Source organism: Catharus ustulatus, chromosome 1, assembly GCF_009819885.2.
Source record: "Catharus ustulatus isolate bCatUst1 chromosome 1, bCatUst1.pri.v2, whole genome shotgun sequence".
Classification (NCBI taxonomy): domain Eukaryota; kingdom Metazoa; phylum Chordata; class Aves; order Passeriformes; family Turdidae; genus Catharus; species Catharus ustulatus.
The window spans coordinates 110,621,491-110,639,337 of NC_046221.1; the positions used below are offsets into that span (position 1 = coordinate 110,621,491).

At 37.1% G+C, this 17,847-nt stretch overlaps 1 protein-coding gene across 3 annotated transcripts in view; it reads right to left on the minus strand.

Moving 5' to 3' along the window:
* The window catches only part of SMCHD1 (structural maintenance of chromosomes flexible hinge domain containing 1), a 72,102-nt gene that overhangs the window by 16,393 nt on the left and 37,862 nt on the right, over nt 1–17,847 (minus strand). For all 3 annotated transcript variants that reach the window (XM_033068926.2, XM_033068917.2, XM_033068934.1), the window contains 13 exons: nt 17,765–17,837; nt 16,038–16,177; nt 14,902–15,036; nt 13,851–14,078; nt 13,054–13,202; nt 11,518–11,606; nt 9,934–10,052; nt 9,111–9,278; nt 7,997–8,122; nt 6,098–6,177; nt 4,515–4,672; nt 1,893–2,008; nt 1,394–1,455 (listed from right to left, as the gene is read on the minus strand). In XM_033068926.2, coding sequence (XP_032924817.1) covers nt 1,394–1,455; nt 1,893–2,008; nt 4,515–4,672; nt 6,098–6,177; nt 7,997–8,122; nt 9,111–9,278; nt 9,934–10,052; nt 11,518–11,606; nt 13,054–13,202; nt 13,851–14,078; nt 14,902–15,036; nt 16,038–16,177; nt 17,765–17,837 — 1,643 coding nt within the window. The remainder of the gene's footprint in view (nt 1–1,393; nt 1,456–1,892; nt 2,009–4,514; nt 4,673–6,097; nt 6,178–7,996; nt 8,123–9,110; nt 9,279–9,933; nt 10,053–11,517; nt 11,607–13,053; nt 13,203–13,850; nt 14,079–14,901; nt 15,037–16,037; nt 16,178–17,764; nt 17,838–17,847) is intronic.

Sequence of the window (17,847 nt, forward strand, 5' to 3'; positions counted from 1 at the left end):
CTGGAACAACAAGCATTTCTCTCGAAATTTAATAAAATTTTCATAAAATCAGAGTAGCTAATTCCTTCCTTAGATTGTACAAAGCTAGGTAACTGGGACCACAGGTCAAGTTTGAGTATAGTGAGAGAAAAAAAAAAAAAAAAGAGTTTTCATTCTACCTTACAGCATTCCAAAGTGTAGACTACTGGCACAGTATCCCACCATCAAAACACAAAGAAAAGCCCAGACACCTGAGGTTCTGCTACTATAATTTCACCCAGCAAGAAAGGCCACATTCCATCCACATTATCTCTGCAGTGTTTAGCAAGGGATAGCAGTGACTTGCAAATGCTTACAAACTTCTCAAGAGATGCAAACAGCCAAGACTCAAGTATTTCTCCAAGGATGACATGTGGAACTCTTGAACTGATTAATGCAATTCTTGTTTCAACACACAGCATTTTAACTGTATTGTCAACATTAAGTAGTTTATTTCCTCTGATTTTATTTGGGAAGGAGTAATACGCAAGATTCTCCAGAATGCTTCACTTGAAAAAAACAAAATCCTAATATTTCTAGAACAGGCCATGACTTTTCCTTTTTCAGATTTCACATACAGGAAAACCTGAGAGAAAGTCACTTGGTAGACAGTGATGCCACAGACACTGCCAGCAACAAGTGAAACATACTTTTCTACAAGGGCTGCTAATGGACAGTGTCTACTCTCCTTTCAAATTTTTCAGTAAGATTGGGAGTTTTAATTCTAGACATTTGTGGACAACTACTAAACTACAGGCACCTGTGTAAAAAAGCCTACTCCCAGAAGGCAAAAACTTGAATCAACAGCCAGTACCATAACTATTTAGCTAATCCCATAGATAGTCTACTAGAAATAGATGTAGAAAGAATGTGGCAGTCAGGCACCAGCTTATGATGGGCTCTCGTTCGAAGACTACAAGTAGCCCCAGGAATGATTACTAAACTGACAGGATCAATGTCATGGTTCAGGATTGATGCACAGCTACAGAAGGTAGAAAAAAAAGAGTTATGTCTGCTTTGTTCAGCCTGCAAGTCTACAGTAGTTGAAGCAATACTGAAAAGAATTAAAGAATGCTACCATATAAATTATAAACTGATGATGTGGTTCCCTCACTGCTAACATTTCTCAGAATGTATTCTAATACATTACCTTAGACTCTTCCTTTCTACTCTCAGATTATAAAAATGTCAAAAGTATCGGAAAGAATTCAATCTTCATCTCAAAGCATCTTGCTAGTATCTTTCACCTTTTCTGTATCATACTAATTCTGTGATGGACTGTTATTATCAAACCATAAAACTCTTCCTTCTATTTCAAACTATGTATTTTGTATAGTAAGTTTCATGAGTAACTGTAGAACAAATATTTTTATACCTGAAGTAGAAGAAGCTGTCTTCCTTGTCATCCTTCACTTTACTACAGCTAAACGTTGTAACCTGTAAAAAAATAAGCAAAACATTTAATGCAATATACTGAAAGTACTTAACTTGCAATATGCTACCAAGACATAATGATACTGATAGCCCAGAGTGAGTCAATGAGACTGACTATATTTTAGACTCTAATTTCATGTTCTTAATTCTTATAGTCTTTTCTCTCCAAAATTCAATGTGGCTACTTCCAATACTCTCCCTGCTATGAGTTGGCTTTGGTAGAACAGCAACATTTTTGTCATTACTGTAGTACTGATGCTTGACCAGTCTGACATCTTGTGATAGAACAGACACCAATAAACACATAGGGCTGATCTGCAATATTTGTTATTTAAAATCTAGAACAGGATGTAAATCTAAGTCAAATAAAAGACAGCTTCTATGTTTGTCCTATGCTGGCATTTTCATACCCATTTTGAAAATGCATTTTGATGACTTACATCAGTCGGTGTCCTAACCCGGTTGCTCTGTGCTTTCCACATTTTCATAGAAATCCGTGCTGGATTAATATTTTTAATAATGGTGTCATCTTCAGAAACGACACTAACCATAAAATCTGTAGACAAAAAACATGTTTTGAAGATTATTTTTATTCAGAATTAAGAAGTTCAAACTTCATGAATTTCTGTGCCTACCTCACAAAAAAGCATTTCCCTCCCTGAAAAAAAGCACTTCAAAAAGAGCCAAAACCACTACGAATTTCAAACCAGATATGAAAAACCTTCTCTCCTTATCCCTGTAATTAGACCAGGTAACAAATTAGACTTAGGGAAAAACCAAACATTTACTTTATCCAATGACAGCTTTAAAATTCTAAAATTTCAAGTCTGCCTTTCTCAAATTATCATTCTTATCAAAACAGCACACCAGGCTGCTCCTTGCTCTCAGGGATGAGTACCACTAGCCAGTTATGTACATGATTCCTTCCTTCGAGGACAGAAATCCAATTCTCCCTCTTCCTTCACAAGTGCTTTAGCCACTGAACTATAGAGTAGAAAGGCACAGAAGCTGTAAAACAACTGGACCAACATCACAATCATTTTCCCAAGGGATCTAAAGGTGAATTTGGCTGCTTCTTGCAGACTACAATCACACAATTGTATCTGTCAGAAATAGGCTATATAGAGCTATTGCACTCTGTTGACTGGTTCTGTAGTCAAAATACCAGCCATTTTATATCCCAATATGAAAAATTTCATTTTTCCTGTATGTCCCACAGAAAGTGCAGTGACCTGAAGTAAATGGAATCCAAAACTAGAACAAAGCTACCCTTCTTCTAGTTAAAAAAAAAAACATATGAACAAAGCATATGGATTTACAGTAAATTCACGAATACAAGCCGTACTGAGTATAAGCCGCATCTCTGGGTGTTGGCAAATATTTCGTTTTTTGTCCATAAATAAGCCGCACCCGAGTATAAGCCGCTCTGTCATTCGCAGCGAGGACCTGTGTGCAACAAAGTTGCCAAACAGTAACAGAATCACGGCAGGGCGGGGTTTACTGGCTCGGCTCGGGCTGTGCAGGCTTGGCCCGCTCGGGGCTGCCGACAGGGCCAGGTGGCCCAGCCCGGCACTGCTGCTCGGCGGGGCCACTCGGGGCCAGCCGCTGCTGCCACTGGGCTCAGTCACCACGGCCCAGCGCTGCCCCGTGGTGGCAGGCAGGGACGGTGCCCTCCCCCGCTCCCGCGGCGGCAGTGGCGGGCGGGGACAGAGCACCCCACCTCCTCCCCGAACCGCGGCAATGGCGGCGCAGGGCCCCTCCGTCTCTCCCCCGGGTTGCGGCAGAGGAGGGAAGGAGAGAGCTCTCCTGCCTCTCTCCCCACCCCCCGTGCTGCCTGCAGGCAGCCAGGCTCCACCCGCGGTGCAACAGAGTAACAATTTGTAACAATCACGAAATGCCGGCTTTGCAGCTGCTCGCCTCGGTACTCTGGCTGGCACTTCTGAGGTTGTAAATGTCAGAAAATTATTCACATATTAGCCGCTCCTGAGTATTAGCCGCATTTCCGGTTTGGGAGAAAAATCTTAGTCAAAATGGTGCGGCTTGTATTCATGAAATTACTGTAATGCATGTAAATGAACTTGCACTGCTCACGCAGGACTAAATTTTGCACTTTAAGGAAGGACTACACTTCGATGTGCATGAAAAATTCAGCATGACCCCCTCCAAGATTACAGTGCCTGCCTTCGCATATACCTGAGATCACCAATAAATCAAATAATTAGGATGTTAAAGTATTTTATTTATTTAATAGTAGGAGGCTGTTGATACAGAATTTATTATCTAATTTTACTTAAAAATTTAATGCCATATATACTATATGTATTATATTGTCCTGAAGAAGCAGTTTAATTCTCCTCTTAACTCAAAAACTAGCTGATTTACACTACACACCACATTTGAAAAAGGTCTGTTTGGCAGGGGGGTTGGAAGATGATCTTTACAGGTCCTTCCAACCTGAACCATTCTGTCATTCTATGAGTCCTCTAGGCAAAACTAAAATACCTTCTGAATTTAATCAAGGTCATAACACTGTATGGAGTATTTTAAAAACAAAAACCTCTTGTCATAAAAATGTTGGCTGATCAAGTTATGACAGCCAAGAAACAAACCCTTTTGTGAGAGAATATACCAGGACACAAGAATATTTTGTGTTGTCCTCCTGCTGATTACTTTTTGGTTTGTCTTGGCTCACAGTTGGCCTAGAATTTCATAGCTACTTCCTTTGTTACTATTCCACAGAAAGAGATGAAAAAAAACATCCATGAACTAGCTCAGATCATATTTTAGTAAGACAGAAAAGAGATTTTGTAGTTTTGCCATTTATAGATGGATAAAAGGAGCAATTTGGAACAAATAAATAAGAGGTCTTTTGAAATGCCTTCCAAAGATGACCTACAGATCTCTTCTGTCCAAGTGTTACATCTCAGACATAGCTATTAGAAAACAACTGAGAAAACAGACCAGAAAAAGCAAAGAATACCGTAGGAAATCACTAGAACAGTTTTTCACAGGTTTTCAAAGCTCTTGAGTGATTGGTTTCCACCAAAGATCCATATACTTACCAGGGAAGGTACCTCCTGCTGGAAAAGAAGGACTTTTTTCATATTTAACATTCAAGCAGACAGGTTTCTCAGGATCAGGAAGGACATTTATTGTGATTACAAGACAATCTAAGACAGTCTTGTTGTGTGAGGCTTTAATTTGCAAAATGTGCTCTCCCCTGCAATATACAGAAATCATAAAAATGGATGTAAAATGTCTTCTGAAAAGACAATTTTCAACAGACTTCAAGTCTGAATAACGTACATGAAAGCACACTAAACAGTATCTAGTAATGTAGTGGGAAAGAGAAGAAAAAACTTAATGCAATGTTAGACAAAGTTACAAGTTTAAGTTATTCTTAAGATATTAACTTACTAAATTTATTTTTTTTGTTAATATTTAATTATTTTGATCCTGTTTCATTGCCTGTAAGACACTAGCAACTACAACTTCAAGTAGCAGAAGACAGTAAAGCAGAAAGCAATTAAAATGGTGAGGAGCATTCCGCTTTGATGAAAGTTTCCAAAGAGTGAATCCATGTCCATTCACATCTAGCAAAGTACACTGAAAGTATATAATAGTTTCAATGCTATCAAATAACTAATTTTCTTTACAGTACTAAAAACTTGTAATTTAAGTTTTCAAACATAACTGGGAATATAGTATTTAACTGTATAGAGGCTATACTTCCCAGAGAGTTTTAATTATGCTGTAAACAGCATGATGTCACACTTGTTTCCAACCTCCAGTAGTGAACTGATAACTAATATTCATCATCCTTCTACCAAGTCACAGGCATTATAAACACTGAGCACCATCAACAGCATGTAGAACAATTTTCTTCCAAATGCAAGTGTATTATGGGTCCAATCCTCCATATTTGAATACAAAGAAATAAAAAAGAAAGTGAAGAACAAGCCCTTATTGCTAGTTTCAAAATAACCTAAAGCCAAACCAGTCTTGCTCAGGAAACTCAGGGATACAGGGTGTGAGTTGCAGGACTGTGAATATGAGGATATAGAAATGATGAATTTGAAAAGCCGTATGGGACATCAGTGTGTAAGAGAAGCTGTACATGAAGTGAGCATGAAGAAGCACAACATGAAGAAGCAGGAGCCACAGGACACACATCTGCCGGAAATGCGACTTCAGCAGTTCAATTGCAAATAGGAAAAATGAAATATATATATATTTAAAATTCCTTTGGACACTTTACTAATCCTTTTAAAAAATGCCAGAGACACACAGAGAAAGTGGGATTTAAACTCTCTTAGAATGTGTTCCTACTTTAAAAGGATTATGTCTGGAACTGGCCACTTAAAAGACTGTACATTTCAAAATCTCATAGTGGTTTACATTACCACTTGCACTTGGTGCAGGTTGACAATAATAAGATGAGGTCTACCATCACCAGAAAAAAACAAGATTCAGAAAATTACAGCAGCAGCTTCTCAGTAGATCAAAAGAGGCAGCTACTGATTTTATTTATTTAAGAACTTACTATCTGGCCATCCACCTGCATATGAAAAATAAATGTTTGATCTCAGCTCTAGATTAATGCTTGGTAGTACTTTATGAAATCCATCTGTTTTTCACTACTTACCTAGGTGCGTGAATAGTAAAAACTCCCAGGTTAGCCCTACCAGTGTCATCTGTTTTATGTTGCTGGTTTGAAGGAACAAGCTGTCAAAAAAAAAAGAAAAATCTTTCAATGACACAGAAATAGTATCAAGTCTTCGGATAAAATGTTATCTCATTTACCTGTATACTGTTTATTGATATGAGCTGTAGCTAAATTTTTGCACTGCAAATTAGGGAAAGATACACTGTTATTAAGATAATATTGAAAAAGAGTTTTCAAATTCCCTACCAGTTTTTAAAAGCAATCACTTCATCTGAATTAGGATATTTTTCTTCATTAATACGTTCCAATATTTTATAAATTTCATTTTTTAAATTGCTACTGATGCTTTCATATCATCTATAACAGATGTTAATCTGAATGTATTTTCAGATCCAGAACCTCCTACAAACTATTTAGTGCCTGTTACAGTGCTCCTCCAGTTCTCCTTTAGTTTAGGATCCGTAAGATAAAGGAGTAGAGGAAATGCATGCTGTAACTGCATAGCATCAGGCTTTGGAGACTTAGAGGGTGGAATATAGAGAACGTCTTATTTCAGAATTTCAGTTCCCAAAACCTTCTCATTTCTTTTGGGAGACTGTGCATACAACCTAAATGTGCATACAACCAAAAGCCAAGGCAGAGCATGCTGTAATAAACTTATTATAACAATGATCCATCTTGACTTTCAGAACACTTTCTCCTGGACACATCCTACCAACATAACGAACATAAAGACTAAGACATGCTGCTGGTACTGCCTGGAAGAAGGCATAAAATCTGAAAAGACAAAGCAGGCCACCACAACACCTCTTTGACCATGGAGCACAACCATGCAGAACTACTGCCAAGGTTGTGTCTTCTCTCAAGAACAACATAACTAGAACCCACAGTGAGTTTCAGCTGACACCACAGAAAGATGTTCAAGATATCAAGAAATCTATTGCAAAATATCCAATAATAAAAAGTAATAATAGCATGGTTAAATTGGGCAAAAGCTAAGGTTGTGGCACAGCTCTGGAGGAGTGAGTAAAAGAAGGTTCTTGGCTGTTGTGTACTCTGAGAAAACTGAGGAACACAAATGCATGGCAAGCAGCAACAAAAAGGTAACAGGACCAGCTCGAATGAAGAAATGTTATGTCCAGAGGGGGATGAATATATCCTGTGCTGATAATATATATATTCAATGTAAAATTCTCTGTACTGACAGGTAGGAATATTTGACAGCTTGACTTTCCTCTTTTTTTGTTCAAAAACAGGAATAAAAATTTCAATGAATGGAGTATGTAGTCAAAGTCCTTCCTTTGTACAGACCAATGTGAAAACCATCTGATAGTCATACATCACTTATGGAATAGACAGTAACCACTTAAATTTGGGCTAGATTTGCATCCTTATTGTTTCAATTTCATTTATCCTGCCAATGCTTTTTACAGGATAATCAAGTAGGGCCCAAACCTGCTGACCGGCTTTACATACAGACCAGTAAGTCATACATTCAGGAATCAAAATCAAAGAAGCACCACATAAAAATCGTTTGGTTGCTAGCTGAGACTGTATCATCATCATCATTCAGTAAATTACCTCTGATAACATGGGGAATGTGGTGGTCTGATGTGCGTGAAAATTTTGGAAAGAGGTTCCGTAGAAGATTTGGAATGTATTCAATTTATACTCAGACACTGTCCTATAGCAATTTTTTTATATTTGTGGTTGTTGTCCTGGGACCTGTTTGCAATTTGTTTCCACTGTTCTTACAGATTAATTATTCTTTTGCGCTCTTACAATAGATTATTAACATTTCCAAAAATGCCCTGAAAATTAAGATACCGCAGACATGACAACAAAACTTGTGTTAAACAAAGTTCACTTAATGCTTACCTTTAAGTTGTTACTCTTTATAAGGCTGATTTTGACATTAGGTTCAGGAGTTGGATTTCCCCACTGATCACACAACTGAATAATAATGGGCCTCCGCAATTCTCTACCATTAATCACTGCAACAGGCTGGAAGAGATACAAATGCACAATACTATTCAATTCTACATATCTTGGACATTCATGGCAGTTCAGGAATCCCCAGAACAACAGTGTTCACTTTTTCCACACTATTTGTCTCCCACAACAGCTAGACCACGACTGAATGGTATGCAGGAATGTATTTCTAGAGTTTATACTCTCTTGTTACAATAAAATGCACTACTTGAATTACATGGTATGGGTTACTCATGTTGATGTAACTACAAAAAGGAAGGACATGATTCTGAAGGGCCTTATCCACATCTTTGTTGTATAAAGAGCTATGGCCTAAAACTTTTATTTTCTGATATACATAAACTGCTGCCTAGAGAACAAAAATAGTGATGTGACTCCCTTTTGTTTAATTTTCCTTCTCTATTCTCCCAAAACACCAACCTTTATTCCCGTCCTCTATTCAGAGATACAATTTTCTTTTTTCTGCTTTCAATTTTCTGTTCTGGCTTCTGCAGCAAGTTAAGCACTATTATCTGCATAGCCAGAGTAAACACTGAAAACTGACTTTAAAATCCCTAGGCGTATAGATATACCAAAAATCTCCAGCCATTTCCTTTAGGTGTTTATTTTCTGACAGTAAACACTTGTAAGCTGAAGTAAATTTGGGACTGCCATTCTACATCCCGAACATCAAAAAACCCCAGCAAGAGATGAGTTGTCAGCCACTACTACCACTAAGGGTTGTATCTTTGGAAAACAGCACTGAAAGATAGGTGTCAGGATCCAGCCCACAGTAAAATTACTGCACCAAAGAAAAGTTACACTATCTGTAAAAAGGCAAATGGGGCACTATAAAGTGAACAATATTTAAGGTTGAGAACATACACATATGAGTTAGATTACTCCAAAATAAATTCACTTTTAAAAGCTTAATGTAGTTAACTATTGTACAAAAAATGGAATTAAAATACCTGACTAGAGACCACATTGCCTTTTTTCAAAGTAAAATTGTTCAAATTACCTTTTCTAACTCTGGCCAATCCACAAACTTCAATTTAGCTGGGGATCCTGCTACTAAATTCACTCTGATAAAGTCAGAAAATTCACGCCAAGCGAAGCACAGTTCTTTGTTTCCAAGTAAACAGGGCTTATATCGAATACCTTTTACTTTTATCGTTTGAGTACTTTCCTGTTGAGAAACAAAGAGAAGATTTTATCAAGAACAAATAAGCCAAGTAAAATTTATTGGTATTTTTTCAACAGAGCATTTAGCATTTATGCCATAAATACTATTTGGTGTTTTTACTGTTGAGACAGTGGACCAGTGGACTAAAAATTGAACTGCAAGTTCTATTATTTCTGTTAAATTTAAATGAACTTCATGAGTAAGAAGTGACCCACTTCAAACTCAAGAATTTCACAGAAACTTGTTTTTCAGATTATATCCAGCATATTTTAAAAGGTATAGATACTAATCCACTCTACAAGGTTCTTCAAAAGATCTTAGAATCAACTGTACCAACATAAAAAAACCACAGGAAAAAAAGACTAAAAGCAAGATAGAAGAAAACATATAAACAATGAACTAGGAACAAAGCAAACCAACTAACTCAAGCACAAAGTGAACTGGCCTCCACATTGTCTAGCTGCAGCAGTGATAAGGTTTTTAACAGATGCAGCTGCGCTCCTTAGAACAGGATCATACCATTTTAATGCTTTAAGCGACTAACTAGTGTGTAATTTGACTGCCTTTCCACAATTTTGGCTCAGTTCTGCGTAACAGAATTAAGAAAATTACCACACAAATGCACAAAAAGATAAACTGTATGACATCATATAAATACCTGCCAAGTTATTTTCAGATTTGACTTATCAAGTCCAGGCCCAGAAACTCCGAGGGAATTTACACATGCAGATGTCAATGTCTGAACCTGATTTCCAAACTGATCAGTAAGCATTACATCTGTTAAAAAAGATGATGATGATGATGAAAATGATTATTAGGATGACTACCTCAGCAGTTGTCTTAATGAAACATTATACAACATATGGAATATAAATATACACAACACAGACACAATATAGAAAAAAATTGAGTATCACAGACTGGCTGAGGTTGGACAGTATTTCTGGATGTCAACTGGTTCAAATCCCCTGCTCAGGTAGGGTGACCTTGAGCCAGCTGCAGATAGGCAGCTTCAGAGTATCTCCAAGGAGGGAGACTCCACAAACTCTGGTCAATCTGTGTCAGTGCTCAGTCATCCTCACAGTGAAAAAGTGTTTCCTGATGTTCAGGGGGCACATCTTGTGCTTCGCTTGGCGCCCACTGTGCCTCTCTTTTACTGTCTCTGAACACATCTAGGAAAGGCCCAGCTCCAACTTTTTTGCATTCTCTTCAAGTTTTTATATACAGTGATAAGAACCTCCAGTCTTGTGGGTATAAACCAAATGTATGTAGATAGTTACAGTAATTTCACAACCATAAGGCGCACCGGACTATAAGGCGCACCCCCCGGGAGTCGGCAAAATTCGCAACTTTGTAAATCAGATAAGGCGCACCAGACTATAGGGCGCACTTTTTTTTTGCAGCGAGGCTCCGCCCCCAGCTCCCCCCATGCAGTCGCTGGCCAAGGCTCCGCCTCAACCCGGTTGCCGTGGCACTGCCGGCTCCCCCCACGGCTCACGGCTCACACTTTCGGGGTGGCAAATGTTGCAACTTTGTACATCATATAAGGTGCACTGGACTATAAGGCGCACTTCTGGGTTCGGGGAAAACTTTAGTCAAAAGGGTGCTCCTTATAGTCGTGAAATTACTGTACATTCCATATTTGTGCTTCCCACTTTTTTTGAATAAAAAGATTATTTCTTACCAAAATGTTAAAAAAACCCCTGCAAAACTGAAAGCTGTTTTTCAACCTTTTAGTTTGTTCTATGTGCTTTCTTCATTCACACACAAGCTTTTAATGTTCAAAAATAGTATAAGAATTTTTAATTTCTCCCCAAGTCATGTGGCAATTGCATAAAGAAACCAAAGGAGAATGAGAAGACTGATCCCTAACATGCCTTCCTCTTAGGTTACAGTTAAACTTAAAATGTGTCACTTTGAAGTCAATGCCTTAGCAATAGTCTGAATACTGTTATGGCCTTTCAGACTTTAGAATATATGAACTAAACAAAAACTTATGAACAATTTGAACTAAATGTGATGATGATAAAGTCAGAGGCAAATTCTATCAGTAACTCCAGAATTATAAAATGGCAATTCACAAGACTGATAATTTTTCTGTGAATGAGAATGCAAACCTTTTTTTTATATTAAAGTAGTTGAAGGTAATTTACTCTTGATGACAGCTGTATGTATAACAGTCTTACACTACCAAGAAAAAGAAATTATCTTGGAAGAAAATGAAGAATATGCAAACACTCACCGATTTCACTCTGCAGTTCTTCACCCACCTGCAGTGTGTTTGAGCCTTGTAGTTTACATTTAATGTGTCTGGGTTCATCAGGAAGTGGTCTAAGCACATGAAAATGGATTTATTTCTCTCATCAAGGTAAATATAACATAATAGCAGGCACAATAAATATCTTAGAGAATTTTAATGCTTGGTCATTTGCGTATTTTATTTTTGTACTGCTGATCTGTGAAACTAGTAATTGTTGCAAATTTACCCTGGCATCAGAGTGCTATGAATTAATTAGTTAATTTTAACCTACTAAAATCACATGACATACACTAAACTACTATAGAATCAGATGCCTCTTAATAAACTTCATAAGATACAAGTCTTAAACTAAGAGAGATAAACAGGTAATATTTAAGTTCAATTTACAGCCTGTCAGTTTTGACTGAGAAACCAGATGAGAACTAACTTTGCAATAATACTTCTTTCTCCTAACTTTTCAGTGAAACTAGTTATTCTGTGAGCTAATGTTTACTGCAAGTTTACAAAAACATCAGTAATGCATACACTCACTGTATGTATACTTACACAAGTGATTACAAGGCTGGATGCAAGCCAGTAATCACAATGGAGTCTTTCACGTAGATCTTTCACAATGTTCTCACATGTAATAATTTACACAAATCTTCCCACTTCCCAAGCTTACATTCTCCTTTTAATTTGCTAACCACTTTCATTATATAAGCTTCTCTAGAAAGACTTTTGTTCTACCCCAAAGTAATGAGACCTACAATGCTATGACAATCACATGATTACAGTAATTTCACGATTACAAGCCACACGAACTATAAGCTGCATCTCCGGGTGTTGGCAACACTTCGTTCTTTGTCCATACATAAGCCGCACTTGATTATAAGCCGCTCTGTCGTTTGCAGCGAGGACCCACGTGCAACAAAGTTGCCAAGTAGTAACAGAATCGCGAGATCGCGGGGTTTACTGGCTCGGCTCGGGCTGTGCAGGCTCGGCCTGCTCGGGGCTGCCAACGGGGCCAGGTGGCCCAGCTCGCCGGGGCCACTCGGGGCGGGCCACCGCTGCCGCTGGGCTTGCTCACCCCGGCCCGGCATTGCCCCACGGCGGCAGGCGGGGATGGAGCCCTCCGGCACCTGCAGCGGCAGGAGGGGAAGGAGTGCCCCCGCTCCCGCAGCGGCGGTGGCAGGTGGGGAAGGAGCCCTCCTGCTTCCCCCCCGGACCGTGGGGATGGCAGCACAGAGCTCCCCGCCTCCCTCCCCCGCCACGCTGCCAGCACTAAGCCCGCCTCCACCCACCGCGCAACAGAGTAACCAATTTGCAACAATCGCGCAATCCCAGGTTTTACTGGCAGGTGCTGGGCTCGGCACCTCGGCTGCACTTCCGGTGTTGGAAATTTCAGAAAATTTTTCATATATTAGCCACTCCTGAGTGTAAGCTGCATTTCCGGGGCGGGAGAAAAATTTTAGTCAAAATGGTGCAGCTTATAATCGTGAAATCACTGTAGTAAAGAAAAATATCAAAGGAACAAACCTGACTGTGAATGCACTCTCCAAAGACACGTGCTCATCAAGGTAAGTAATTAGACAGTAACGTACATCTTTTACTGAAGTTGGTACTTTTATATCAGGTAATAATCCCTGCATCAACAGTTCTCTGTCAATTTTTGGTGTCCAGTTAACCTAAAATTGAAATTTTATAAATTACTCAAAAGCTAAATTATAAATGACTAGCTATATAGTACATCTTGTAGTCATTCTAAATATGCTAAATATAACACACAGACAACAACAGTTTTCAATGGAAAGTCTGGACATTTCCCAGCAGTAACCAATGCTATCTGCTGAAATACAGTCAATCACTTGGAAAAAAACCCCAAGCAGATCAAAATATTCATTAGGTTTCACTCACTGAACTTGAGTTAGGAAAGATACAAGTGTGATATATTTAGTGAAGCTCTACGTATGTCTTAGGTTCCAGATAAGGACATTGACAGGGGGATAAGATAGGAAGCAAGCCTTCATGGGGAACATGCCTATTCTAAGTTCCTAAACGTTGGGAAGGCCCTGGATCTCAGGAGTCATAACTATGCCGTAATTATTTTATGTGTTTAGAAGAAGCACTGGAAATATTAACTTGCTTTTCATAATATCACTCTGAAGCATTACTTAACATTTAATTAATTAAAATATTTTAAAAATATAATTAAGAGGAGAGTTAAGTTTCCATGTTTATTAACACACTTTTAGGAATATTATTTCATAGTCCGGCATTTATGGATTTTAAGGGTATCATCTATACTATGTTGCTGTTTACTCAAAAGTACTTGCCTTGATTTTTTCTGCAGCAGTTGTAGTTATGGGTATTTCCCTTTCTGCTTCATCATACATCTGAAATATAAGTTTGTTCATGACGTGGCCAGCAACACAAGTGATTTCATCTTGATGTTTAATCTGAATAGCTTTTTGTCCATTCATACTTAAGACCTGTAGTCTTGCAACATGACTGCTAGGAAGAAGTTTTATAATCTTTTCCACTGGTGGCACATCTTTGCAATTCTATTCATAGGTGAAAAAAAAAAGGAGAACACATAATTAAGATATTAAATTTAGATATGCATACACAATGCCATAACAGCCTATGGCTCTACTTGGGAATACCAGGTATGACCAGGTGTCCAAACATAAAATCGGCTTGACTTGTCAAAAGTAAAACAAAAAGATATGCCAATATAATTACAACTTTAACAGATACTAGAATTGATGCTAGCTATTTAGATTTTTTTCTATTCCAAAAGTAGTAGGTAATAAAATTAACAAACCACTTTTTAAAGCAAAATCCTAAGAATCCTTTAATACAATTCATATTGCCACATTAGTATTTATTCACACATTTTTCCAGGGTAAAACACACAAGGGGTCTTATTTTCTCCAGCAATGTGACTCTCCTGACCACCAAATAACTGGAATGTTCAATAGCATTTTAAAAAATTCATACTTTGTGAGCTTTGAAACAGAAATGCTACAAAAAACTATTTATTGCCATACCTATTCTTACACTAAATGCTTATGCAATGAGAGCAATTTGCCAAAATAATCCAGGAATCAGAAGGGGGAACAAAAATCTCAGAAAACATGCATATTTCTGAAACACCTCAGGGATTTAATAAATAGAGTAAGAAATGAAGAAAAAAACCGGAAAAAACTCTTTGCCATTTTATGATTTTCTGGCAATAAAAAGCATAACCACCTGATTATGAGGTTTATAATACCTAAACCAGTAACTCTGGGGGAATTAAGTTTATTCATAAAAAATACAGCCAAGACAGCACAATAAACTTTTCAATCTTTTGTTAATCCAAACATTCCAACCAATACTTACAAGTACTTCAAACCTTGCTTTCAGCATCTGGTCTTTCTTGATATTCTGTACATGTATAACTGGACCAGTTAACATGTTTGTTCCTCCATTACTGCAGTCCACAGAATACACAGGAAGGTCTGAAGCACCTAAAAACTATTTAAAAGATAAGATTAAATATCAGGTTTCTTTTATGGCACTACCATGATTATTTCAGAAATTATTATTTCCACAAGTCCAAATATATGTATATAATTATATACAGAAAAATTAATATATTTCAATTTTCCAACAACTGTAAGACCAACACCTGTATTTTTCTGCAGGTGATAAGAGATGTGTGGGAAAAAGAGGTAAGTTAAGAAATAAAATATATATCTATTCATTTGCTTTAATAACACACAGTAATTAGACTCTTCTGCCATTATGTAATATATTCAATTAACTTGTGAAGTAAACTTCTATTTCATTAATTTACTGAACATGACACATTAAAGGAATTTAAACATCATGTTTGACACATCATCATATTACTGCAGACTCAAACTACAGGAATTTTTACATATATATACATATATAAAGTGCAAATGGAATGTAGACTATATTGCAGTAGAAAAACACTTTTATATATCCTTGTTGGATTTCACTAGAATTAGGAAAGTCACTTTCTTGAGTCAAAAAAGAGGACCAAAGGGGGAAGTATTTTACTTCCTAAAGTCAGAGCAAGATATGCATTCCTTTCTGAGCTTGCATCAGTGCTTATGATAATAGTCTTACGTAATATTATTTTTAGGCACTAGACTTGAATTTTCAACTTAAAAAAATACCAAAAGTAAGCTTTCTGAAGTTATTTTTCTGAATAAATTTTAGCATTGTCAATGATAAATATGGCCTAAAATACCTTAAAATTGAACCTATTATCCTCATATAATTTTTTCTTCCATTTCTAAGGCCAGGTTCCCCTGATTCTAAAACTTACTGAATGGTTCATAATAGATAAGAGGTAAGAAAGGCATAATTATGGCTAGCAAGCTGTAGAAACTTCAAAAGCATGGTTAAAGATATGAAATTCTACAGATTCCAAAACAGATTCTTTTTCCAGCCCTTTAAAAAGTAAGAATCAAAATCCTTATGGCACACTATGAAATGCATTTTACCTTACAGTGAACAATCAATTCTGGTTGTGCTGTTATATTTCCTGATTCATCCAGTACTTCAACCTGAAAGGGAAAAGCTGTACCGTTTTCAATCTTTAGAATTTCCGAATCTGGTTTTACTTTCAATTGATGAGGAGGGCCTGTAAAAAATGCACAATTGCAGAATAGTTACATTTTAGATAACTTGTGAGACACCGAATTTCAGTTTTTGCTATCTTAAAGAGCCTTTAAAGCCAAACTACCAAGATGTATGTGGTAACAAACCATTTCAAACAATTAATGTATATATATTGGCTTGCACTGAAAAGTTCTAGACACTTTCTGCCCTTCAATACATACCATCTTTGAATTATTTTAGTAGGGAACACTTAGACAAACAAGATGAAATTCAGAACATATAAGGTGTAAACACATGATATAGCTCTCTTTACATACTACATGGGTTCACATTCATGAAAAAAGAAACTTGGAGCCTTCTTCTGACATGATAAACCCAAAAATATTAATGCTGAGATATTCAATTAATTGCCGAAGTTACCACAGCTACAATCTGCATGCAAAGAAATGCAAAAGAAAATTTTGTTGTCGTTACTTAGATAATAAAGTGAAACTATTCAAATAAGTCTATCTCCTTAGAAAGAGGAGGAAATAATAGATTACTCTTAAAAGACAGGTTCTGAAGGAACAAAGATGGCAATTTTTCAGAAGCATCCTTTATGCATGATTTATTAAAACTTCTATGTCAAACTAACTGGTTGAAGAATGAGACTGAAATAGTTTTTATTATTCCCACCTCTAAAAACAGCTTACAAAAGCCAAGGATATAACTCAAGTGAGAAGAATGAGGTAGTGAAGCATCTCTACAATGCAAAAGCAAAATGAAGGATGAAGCTGCCTTCAGTCCAAGGTAAACAACAGCAATATACAATACAGTCTGTCTCAACTCCAATCATTTCATTGTTTTCTACATAAACCTTTAACTCCTCAAAAGATAATGGACTAAATTGTGCATTGTTCATCTTACAAAGTAGTACACAATATCTCTGCAAAATGAGCTGGACTAGACTGAAGTCTGGTAATCTGGGAGGCCAAAAGTTAGCTTTCATATTATAACACATATCCCAAACCCAGGTAACAAGAGATAACTGATCTCATGCAAGGGAATCCTCAGAATCAAAGACATCCATAAAACATAAAATTCTGGGAAGGGCAGTGTTGTTACAGACCTCTATGTTCCTGTCTTGCATTATGATAAATTCAACATGTAACATTAAATTTCAGACACAATTCAATTGTCAAAACATCCCCCTTTGCTGGGGTAAGTAACTGAATGAGCATTTATTAAGTCATAAGATGTTTTCTGCAGGGAGAACAGGTCAATGCAGATTCGTACAGGTTAAAAGTCTTAATGTTAAAGAAAAACAAGATAAATTCATTCATTCAATGGTGCTAGATTAGGAAAAGATTTAAACTAATTAAAACAGACAAATGTGCCTCAAATAAGCAGACAAAAATTCCAGCTCCTAGAATAGTAGATAAGTTTGGGCTGTGAGTACAATGATATTCCTGCCAAGAATGACATGCTCTTGGCTTTATTTCCTTTCTAGTCATCACCTGGATTCTTTCTTATGTCTTACTAAATATTTTACCTTCTTGGAAGAAACTTTTGTTTATAGTGTCAAAATAAAATTTAACAGAATTTCACTAAATATTTTAAGGATACTTACCAGGCAGCAATCTTATTTTAACGACTTGTGTATCTTCTTTCAAACCAGGAAGAGTAATCTTCAGACTAAAGTTCTAATGAAAA